The sequence below is a fragment of the Marmota monax genome, unplaced genomic scaffold, assembly GCF_021218885.2.
Source record: "Marmota monax isolate L192 unplaced genomic scaffold, Marmota_monax_Labrador192_F-V1.1 WCK01_AAM20220418_F8-fsc00102, whole genome shotgun sequence".
In the NCBI taxonomy this organism is placed as follows: domain Eukaryota; kingdom Metazoa; phylum Chordata; class Mammalia; order Rodentia; family Sciuridae; genus Marmota; species Marmota monax.
The window spans coordinates 3,461,771-3,472,150 of record NW_026692494.1 but is presented as its reverse complement, the minus strand read 5'-3'; the positions used below and the strand labels follow the sequence as shown (position 1 = coordinate 3,472,150).

The window sequence follows — 10,380 nt, the reverse complement described above, 5'->3', positions numbered from 1 at the left end:
GCGTGCCGCGGCCCCGAGGAGGGCGTGGCGCTAGAAGCCACGCCTCTAGGAGGGGCTTGCGGTGGGCGGGGTAACTCCCTCGGCCTCCGACCTCACGCGCTGTAGAGCTTTCGGGTCACCGGGAAAGAACTGATGCTGCAAGCCTTTGAGAACTTATGGGCTCCCTGTGCACGCGCTTAGGGGAGCGGGTGACATGCGCATGTCCAAGCTCTGGGCCGTGAAGTTGCATTCGAGCTTCCCAGGAGACAGGACGCGCATGCCCACACTGACGGGCCCTGCGGGCCCAGGATCCAGTCGCGCATGCTCAGAATCCAGGCCGCGCAGCGTGCTGCCATGTGCGCATGCCCAGGCACGGGAGCGCCCAGGCTCGTCTGCGCACGCCCTGCCTGTGGAGCTAGTGCCCGAGGCGGTTGTAGGGCGGTGGTAGCAGTGTCCAGCGAGATGCTGGTGTTGATGCTGGTGGTGGCGGCGACCGCGCGGCTCTGGGCGCCGGTCGGAGCTAGTCAGCTGTGCCGGTGGGACTGCCCTCCGGGGACTGGGTGCTGCTAGCGGTGGGGAGGGCGCCGTCCATCTACGTCCTTGAGGCCGCCGACTCTGTAGGAGTCAGGCTTGGTACTGCCCTTTCTCCCACCTTCCCAGCCCATCTCCGCGTCCGCCAGTTTTACCCCGGGACTCCTCGGCCGCCTCCACCCTAGGCTTTGTCCTCCTGTCCGTTGACCAACCCCTGAGCGGCTCTTTGTGGGCATTCCCCTGCCTTGGTTCTCCGCCGAAACCCGGGACAACGCACGTCCCTCGCGCAGCCTGCAGTCCCCTTGCACAGTCGGCCGGATGAGTTTCCTCCTGGAGCTGTCCTGTGCCTCCTTCCACGTTTAGCTGGACCACGTCCCTGGTCTCCGCTCACTGGGGGCCGGTAGTAGTACGTCCTCTCCCAGACTTCACAATCACCCGAGAGGTTCCTGGGGTTCCGAGAGCTCCTGGCCTGACCCCTGGGTCACAGGACTGCAGCCAAGACGTCCGCGTCCTCGGTCCAGGCTTAGGGCTTTCTGTTCCCTCTGCCTGGCATGTTTGGCTTCCAGATTTCTCCATGACCAGTTCTTCATTCCCCCTTTTAAGCCCTTCTCCACTGTTACTTTCTGTCCCCTGATTCTTGTATTTCCTGTCACTACTTGCTGTTATTTAATTTTTTGACCAATTCGCACCGTGAGCCTGTGGGCTCTGGGCTGCCCATTTCATTCACTCCTTACCCAGTACACTTCTAGACTCCAGTAGGCGGGTGGATAGTGTGCAAGGGCCACGGGCCACGCAGATGCCAAAGCTCAGTTGGCACCCTCGGGCACAGGAGTGAGCTGTCACACAGCAGGGACCTGCTTACTGTGAGATAGTCAGCGTGTGCCTAAGGCACAGGGACCCTTTGGGTCTTTATGACAAGCTTCACAAATTAGTGATTCCTTCATCTCATTTAATAGATGTGAAAACAGACCCAGTTGCTGAAAGACATATAGCTAAGTGGGGAGTAAGGTTTTCCTGTAAGGCTTCCTAGGAGGACTTATCTCAAGGCGTATAAGGATCAGTTATGTCTACTTCTCCCATTTCCCCCATGCTGCTGGTCCCCGGCCAAGCAGCGCAGCACCTAGGAATTGGTTAGAATTGGGTAGAAACACAATTCCCCAAACTTACTGGGTCAAAGGTTCCCAGTCATGCGGGCGCTCACTCAAGGTTCAAGACTGAATCTCTGCTACAAACTATGCCACCATTCCCACCATCGCGTAAGGAAAGAAGCAAGAAAGCTAACAGCTTGGAGCAGGAGTTTTATCTTCCTCATCTGGGCTCTGTGAATGAGCTTTTGGGAACTGATAGGCTCCATCTCTGTGTAGGCCTGTACATAAATCTGCTTCACAGAGCCGAGGGCCCACAGTTTCAGGTCACCCACAACCCTCAAAAAATCAAGGGCAGTAACTAACATAGTCTGAATATTGACTGCAAATGTATCTGTTACCTCCAGGATTCGCACGGTGAGGACAGGAAAAGTGTTTAACGTCATTCAGCAAGTCCAAGGGGTACGTGGCTCCCCCCTACGTTCTGCCTTGAGTTTTTATCTAATGGCTGGTGGGGGAGGAACATTTCCTCATATCTCTTGAGGGGCAGCAGTACATCAGGTCTCTAAGGAGATTGCTTTATTTAATCCTTAATTAATTTTCCATAGCAGTAGGGAATAATCACTCCCATTTCCCTAAAATCTAGTTGAGAGCTTTGATCAAGGAACCTACCAAGAGTAGGAGTGGGGCTAGGACTCAGGTCACCTGACCCTCCACCCACAGCTAGGTCTGCTATCACATCTGATAGATTTTGAAATGCAGTCACGTGGAGGTGCTCTACGTGGCCGTGGTGCAGCATGGCGGGTAGCACCACATTACCCAACACGTGCTTAAGATGCTTAAAAAGCAAATTCCCCTCCAAGGAAGCTTCCTGTTGACGCTGTGCAATTTCAAAGGTAGTCTTTCTAAATCATCAAAATCTCTGGATTCTCACATTCTGGCATAAGATTCTCCATCCTTAGGCCTCTCTTCCAAGTAATCATCTGGGTGTTCTGTTTGTTTAGAGAAGGGCTCTTTTTTTAAAAAAATATTTATTTAGTTGTAGATGAACACACTATTTTTAGTGGTGCTGAGGATCGAACCCAGTGCCTCACACGTGTGAGACAAGCACTTTACCACTGAGCTACAGCCTCAGCCCCTGGAGAATGGCTCTTGCCATGGTGCTCAGCCTGGCTTTGAACTCCTGGGCTCAAATGATCCTCCCGCCCCATCCTCCCAAAATAGCTGGGACAACAGGCGTGGGCCACGGTACCCAGCTACTATCCGTCAGTAGACAACACCTACAGGAATGAGGTGTGATACGAATCCCACCTTTTATTTCATTGTGATTATAGATTGACATCAAACTGCAAAAATAGTCCAGAGAGGCTCTAGGGACCCCTCCCCAGCTTTCCTCCGTGGTAACACCTGACATGGCCACGCTCTAAAACCAAAAGAGGAAAATGAAGCTGGGCATGGTGGCATACACCTGTCGTCGCAGGTAACTTGGAAGGCTGAGGCAGGAGAATCACTTCAGCCCAGGAGTTCAAGGCCAGCTTGGGGGACATAATGAGATGCCATTAAATAAAAAAGAGGAAATGACATTGCCACAAGCCACCTAACTAATGGATATTTCACCCTTTACATTTGTAATGTTGACATTGGGTTGTTGTTGTATTACCTGGTTATCAGCATTGATCTCATTGACTGTGTGATTCTCTCTAGGATGTGCTGTATTTTCAGTCTGGGACCAGGTTGATTAAACATGCTTGTGATAAAAACATAGCACTGTATCTAGGGTAAGTGGCCATTTTATTCACTGTCTCCTTCCTTTACATTAAACTTACTCATCCCACAAACATGAGCAGAGATGGTTTTGCCCTCATTGCTCCTAGCTGGCTGCAGGGAGTCCACGCTTAGGTCTAGGCTTGGAGAAAGGGGAGCAGAGAGCAGCAAGTAACTAAAACAGTCACAGCAGAGCGTCCACTTCCTGCATCTGTGGATTCCACCGACCACTGAAAAGATTTTCTTAAAAAATCGCATCCCTGTTGGGGCGTAGTGGCACACACCTACAATTCCAGCTGCTACGGAGGCTGAGGCAGGAAGATCGAAAGTTCCAGGCCAGCCTCAGCAACTTAGTGAGACCCTGTCTCTAAATGAAATACAAAAAAAGGCTGGGGATGTGGCTCAGTGGTTAAGCGCCATTGGGTTCAATCCCCAGTAGCAAAACCAAACAACAAAACCAAATACCGGAGCTATAAAGAGGTGCTCCTGCAAAATCAGTAATGGATGTTACCTGGATGGTTCCTGGCTAAACAGGAATTTCCCTTGAACAGAACATTTTTAGAGTAACTTCATGGTCTTTTTAAATTTTCTTGTGTGAAATCGTCCTAATTTGACTCTTTTATGGTTTATTTCAGAAAACACGTTTTTCTCACGAGAGACAACTTTGAGAGTAGTCTCCTTCCACTCGCCATCCCTACATCCATGACGGTAGTTACTTTACCAGATGGTTTGAAGGATCTTTGAGATACGCGATATTCAGGGGAAGACAGAGTTCAGAAGCATCAGAGTGGCCTGCTTTCCTTAGTTTCAGGTTTCTTTGGCAATGTGCCCTTTGAGGCCAAGAGCAGTTTCTAAGCTAAAACCGGGTTGGTCCTGTTCTCTTCCTACTACCAAAGTGGGCTTTTCTTTGAGAGAAAGGAAACACAGTAGTGGCCCAGGGTCTTCCTTCCACTGTGTGCCCCTGAGATTGGGTGGTATCCTCATTTCCTGAGGTCATTTCAAGTCCTCCCTAAATGGTCCTCAGCCAAAGCAGAAGCACCCTCACAGTCACTGTCTCAGGAAGTTCTGCCGCTGGCCCCTGTGCTCCTGGCCCGAGATCAGCCCTCGTCACTCATGCTGCTGGCCTGTCCCGCAGACATCTAGCTGTGTCCTGGAGACAGAGACGAGGACAGACGGGGGGTCGGGGGACAGTTTAGCAGATCCGCGTCCCACACAGCGCAGTGACTGCCCCCCCATCCTTCTTTCTAGGTGGGCGTGCCAGAAGTGACATCAGCACATTTTGCCAACGCGTTCCTGCTGTTGGTAGTGAATGGGAAAGTCTATACTTATGCCTACAAGGAGGATGTCTGGCAGATAGCGACAGGTACGTGGGTTTTGTGTTTTTGAACTTGGTTGGAGTTTAGCCAACATCGGAGAAGAGAGGATCAATTTCAGAAACATACATGGCCCCCCTACTTGGGAGTCAGCCCCTGGACGTCACCTTGTCTCCTCCCCCCGACCCCCAGGTGCTGGGAATTGAACCCAAGGGTGCGCGCCCCAAATAAAACGGTCTGGGGAACCGCACTTGAGTCAGGGTCTTGCTGAGTTGCTGAGGCTGGTTTGGAACTTGAAGTCCTCTTGCCGAGGCCTCCGGGTGGTGGATGCCAGGTGTGCATCCCCAGGTGTGGCTCAGGGGAGGAGCACTTGCCTGGGTGTGTGAGGCCCTGGGTTCCGGCCCCAGTACTGGAAAAAGGAAAAGAAGGAAGGGAGGGGGTGGGGAAGGACCCAAGTGAAAATTGGCCCGAAGCCTCGTCCCAGAGGGTGGGAACCCAGTGTTTCTGCCCCAGCCACAAAAACCTGCTCAGCCTGATTGAATCAGAAGACACCCCCAGGACTCGGCAACGGAGTGGGTTTGGGGAAAGGACCCAGGAGGACCCAGGAGGGCCAAGAGTGACTCCCTGATGGGGATGCTCAGTCCCACATGCTACTCGTTAGGGGCCCGGTGAGCTTCCTGAAGAGGAGAGCAGGGAACCCCAGAGCAGGCGGCAAGGAGGTGGCCGGGGGAGCCTTCAGGGCAGCTCCCCGCCAGGTTCCCACATTCTGTCCTGTCTCCATGATCATGTCGACTCCGGGACCTGACGCAGGTGCGGTCCTGCCCTCTGTGTCCTCCTACTCCGGCGTCTTTACTGACCTAAAGCCTTTGAGGTCATCCACGTGGTGACCGTGCCTACTCCCACGTGGGTACCGTGACCCCAGTGGGCAGACACTGGGGTCCTTTCCACCTCTGGCACAGCCTGCTGCTGGGAACACAGGTGCCAGGCCTCCCCAGTCCCTGCTGTCAGTGATTCTGGGTGTGTCCCCAGGGGCGGAACAGCATCCTCGAGTGACTGTCGGTTTCTGGGAACTGCGAGCGTTGCAGCCCCACGCAGTGCACCATCGCCCCTTCCCCACGTCCTCGGCACACTTGGGCCTCTGCTGCTTTGATCAGCCATCCCCGTGGGGTGCGGGCCACCTCCTCGTGGCTTTGATCTGCGTTTCCCTAACGGTCAGGGACTGTGTGGCTCTGGAGGAGAAGCCTCTGCTTTTAAATAGAATGAAAGGAAGCCTTGAGAAGAGAAGGGAGCCCCACCTGGGATTCTGCAGCCCTGGAAGTCCCCCCCAAGCCAGCAGGTCTCACTGGAATCCTGCGGTGTTCAGAGACACTTTCCATTTCCAAAGCCAGGGGAAGAGGCTACGGCATTGAGGGTAGACGAGGACCTGTTGAGCCTCCTGTGGTGCCTAGAGAGGGCCTGCAGCTGAGGGTGACCGCCCCACGTCCCTAGTGTCGAGGTCGACACACTCCACTCTAGAACGTTCTCTGATTGTGTGTACAACGGTATGTAAGGTTCACCGGTTCTTTTCAGGTATCCAGCATCCCGTTTCACACATCTCTGGTGACAATTGTTGTTTTGTTGGAAACACCTTTTGCACGGTAAGCACGGTTTACGATTTTCCCTTCTTCACTCTGTCCCGAACACAAGTCATCATGAATGGGCCCCATGCGGGGCTCGGGGGAGGTCACCTCCGTGGAGCTGGGAAGAGGGCCTGAGAGCTGGCAGGGGCCCTGGAGAGACTTCAGATCAAAGAGCTGCCACCCTGTGGGCCTGTCTATCTTGTTTTAACAAACGTACCATTTCGGAATAATTGTAGACACTGTAGGGATTTGCTAAAAGAACAGAGTCCCAGGTGCCCTTCCGCCAGTTCCCCAGTGGTCACGTCTCACACAGTCGTGAAACGGTAGCAAACAGGACATGGATATGGAAGCCACGCACATTCCCAGTTCTAGGCCATTTTACCCCGTGACCTCCACTGCCACGGAGACAGCCTTGTTCTCTCTGCAAGGCACGTGTCTCGAGACCAGGGTGCCGGGCACTGAGGACAGCAAGAGGCCACACTTGTGTGTGTGTGTGTGCGTGTGCACACAGGTGCACACTAAGTACACAGGTGTCTATGTGAACTATTTTTCACATACGTTGAGACCCATGGTGAAGTCCAACTTGTGATTCAGGTAGCGATCAGCAATGATAAGGAATAACAGAACAGTGATGGTCACCTTGTGTGACCAGAGTCCTGCCAGGGTGCGCGGCTCTCCCTCCCAGCAGGGCCCACTGTGTTTTGCCTTTTCCTTAAAGGAGGCACTTTGGACCCCTCTGTGGTGGGTCCAGTGGCCCACATGGCCACTCCCATGCTTGGGGCCTTGTTCCACGAGGTCGGGGCTGTGCTCTGGGAAGCTGTGGCATTCAGTGCATGGCCAAGGGGCAGGTGGCACACACAGCACGGAGGCACCCAGGTAGGGTGGGGGCTCCGATTCGCGTCCAGCCGGTGGGAGAAGGTGCAAGGCCAGTTAGGGGAGCACACATGCTTTGTTCAGAGGTGACCACAGCCATCGGCCAGCCCCAGCTTCGCTTCCGTCCCGACCAGTTCTGCTCAGCGCCCCCCAGTCTTTCCTTTAGGCCCTTTTCCGTGGAGCCAAACAGAGGAGGCACTGCCACCAGGCTGCAGGGGCCAGGCTCACAGGCTGACGTTCAGGACTCGGGTGGGTCCCTCCACGCAGCTGGTGGTCCCGGCCCTGGCCACACCACAGACCACACAGCCCCCGAGGCCTCGGCCGGGGCCTGACTCAGCCATTGCTGGGCCTCCCCCCACAGCTGAACTAGGGGATGCTTCTCCCCGGGCCAGGGGAGCGTGGGGACGGAGACTGCGTCACGCTGTGCAGAAAAGCTTGTTATTTACAATTTATGAGTCACCCATTTCTGGAATTTTCCGTTTAGTACTTTTGGACCATGCTTGAGTGAGGGTGTTAAGACCGAGGAGAGGAAGGCTGTGGGCAGGGGTTATTGTCCTGAAGAGCAGCAGCCCCTATTTTGGACGCCCAGTTGGTGAGGGGTTGGAAGTCCTGTGACGGAAGCCGGTTCCCAGGACTGATTGGTTAGAGATCCTCTGAGTCTGGTCTTGAATCAATCTAAGGAGGCAGGGGCCAGCTTAGCAGAAGGCTATGACAAGGAGGGGGTCAGGAAAGGAAGTGCCCCTGGAGAGGGCGGTTCTTAGCTGCCATCCTCCAGTTCCAGTGGCAGAGGGAAGCCTTGGGACCTGAAGGAGCTCGGAGATAAAGGGGACATGAGTAATGAAGTCCCTTGGTGGCAAGGAATCCCGCTCCTTCCCGAGAGCAGAGTGGGAGAGAAGAATGTGGGCAGCATATTTGGAGTCAGTGTGGACGTGGGGGAGGCCCCCTGTGCCCCAGGGAAGGCTCTGAGGAGGCGCCAAGCTCGGCCCGCCGACTGGACGTGTTGTTGGGGAGGGGAGCGGCTTCCACAGCCGATGTTCGAGAGACTGCAGCAGACCCTGCCTGGCAGACCCCCGAGGGAAGGAGCCATGTGTGGGCCACGGGCATGTTCCCTGGAGCAGGGGCCTTCCTGTGGGGGGGTGTGGAAGGAGCTCCTGCAGAGTTTAGTGCAGGAAAGGGTGAGAGGAGGACAGGGGGAGAGTCCTGAGGGCAGGGGAGCAGCGGGGTTTAAAGGCGAGCACGTGTGGCCAGTAGGACTGGCTCGTCCACCAGGGGAACCTGTGGAGACAAAGGTTGACGGGGGTAAGGAAGGTAGCCCTGGTGGGAGGGGAGTTCCTTTCGGGATGGGGAGCCAGGATGGTGAGTGGGGCCCCAAAGGTGGGTTTCTTTGACTCATTAATGAGTAGAGAGGCTGTGGCCAGTGTTCTCAGGCAAGGGGCCACCCCTAGATAGATAAGTCACGGGGCAAAGGTTGATCCCACATCATGGGTCCGAGAGCAAATCCCTGCTTTTTAGCCCCCTGAAGGTGAAACGGGCGTGGGAGGTCAGGGAGGTGGAGAGACAGAGAAAGTTTTGTTGTTCACTTAGTTGCAGTTGGACACATCACCTTTATTTTATTTATTTTTATGTGGTGCTGAGGATCGAACCCAGGGCCTCACATGCGCTAGGTGAGGGCTCCACCACTGAGCCCCAGCCCCCCACCCCTGCCCCAGAGAGAAAGTTTTGAAGTCCTCCTTCTGTGTTGTTACCAAGGGAAAAGTTAAATTGACACCCCCCGGGCCCCTGATCAAGCCTGCTGGCCCCGAGCTTTGTGTCTCATGTTAGCTTCCGCGTGGCCGTGGCCAGGGAGATGCTGCCCAGGGCTTTACAATGCAGGAGAGTTCTGGGTCCCTTGTTTGTCTAGAAGGAGGGTCTCTGGAGGAATCCGGCCATTAGTGGAAGTAGGAGCTGGGCGGGGGGAGGTGGGGGCAGGAGGAGCCGGGGAAGGCTCAGCGTGGAGAAAGGAGAGAGGCTGCTTGTGAGGGATCTCCTTCCACTTTCCTGAGCACTCGCAAAGTTATGAAGATGGGGAGGCGGAGAGGAGAGGCGTAGATGTGGGAGGGTGTCGCCGCTGTTTACCGGTGACGAGTCCTTGCTTCCCCTGGAAGGGGATGTGTTGGGTCTTCTTTAGTCCCCCCAGGTTCCTGTCGGGTTCCCTCTATCCTGCAGTGATGGGGTTCTGGGGGGGAGGCCCAAGCGGGAGACAGGTGGACCGATGGGGCGGAGGAGTAGTCTGGGCAGGACGGCTGGGGGTTTGATGAGCACTGTCCTGTTGCTGGGAGCTGCTTCATGAACAGTTCTCTAGGATGGCTTGGGGCCTTGGGGACACTAACATTTCGAATTCCCAGGTGTGGTTCTGGTTTCCTGGATTTTCTTTGTCCTACTCCGGTTAGACCCTGCTGATGCTCACTACCTACCTGTCTTTAAGTCTGGCTTCAAGGAGGAGGGAGGGGAGGGCGAAGTCACCTACCCAAAGGAGGCCAGAGTGAGGATGAAGAAGGAGCCCCAGGTGAATGGAGGAGGGTGTGTGCTAACTGCCCTGGGCCCGAGGCCAGGGTGGCGCAGGCCTGGTCACACACACACCTGGGACAAGAAGGGAGCTGAGGAGGCTGCCCTGCAGAAGGTGGGGGCAGCAAGGGGGAGAGCGGGGATTGTGACTGGGCAGAAAATGGAGGGCTTTGGAGACGATGTGAACGGGCTCATGGTGTGCTGTAAAGAATCTCAGGGAAAGAGGACACAGAGACAAGGTGCACAGGCAGGAGAGGTGGCAGTGGGGCTCTCTGTCCAGGCGGCCACCTTAGTCATTAGTACCGCAACCACTTCATTGCTCAGAGCACCAGGAAGGCTGCTTATGCCGAGTTACGCGTCACAGTTACCGTACGCAGGGCCAGGAGCTTTGCGCAGTCTCAGGGAGGTCACTGTGTGAAGTCACTGCTAGGCGGGCAGCTCCAGGAGCACCGGAGCCTGGGGAAGCCTTGTGGTTATCGATCAAGCAAGCTCCTCTGTTCCCAGGGCTGTGTGCCTAAGGTTAAGGTGGAAGCTGAGGAGACTCCAGCACGGAGGGCGTTGCCATAGCAACCGGGCATCCTGTGCCTTTGCACAGAAGCTTCCCCGGGCACCAGCAGGTCACAGCCGTGGAGTCATCAGGGACCCCATCCCGAACACAGAACCCCTACAGTG

At 55.3% G+C, this 10,380-nt stretch overlaps 1 protein-coding gene across 1 annotated transcript in view; it reads left to right on the top strand.

Moving 5' to 3' along the window:
• Positions 1–56: 56 nt before the first annotated feature.
• The window catches only part of Catsperd (cation channel sperm associated auxiliary subunit delta), a 40,064-nt gene continuing 29,740 nt past the window's right edge, over positions 57–10,380 (top strand). Inside the window, exons 1-6 of the mRNA XM_058579302.1 lie at positions 57–515; positions 2,003–2,057; positions 3,300–3,373; positions 3,995–4,067; positions 4,608–4,722; positions 6,242–6,309. Of these exons, the coding sequence (XP_058435285.1) occupies positions 301–515; positions 2,003–2,057; positions 3,300–3,373; positions 3,995–4,067; positions 4,608–4,722; positions 6,242–6,309 (600 nt within the window). The 5' untranslated portion in view covers positions 57–300. The remainder of the gene's footprint in view (positions 516–2,002; positions 2,058–3,299; positions 3,374–3,994; positions 4,068–4,607; positions 4,723–6,241; positions 6,310–10,380) is intronic.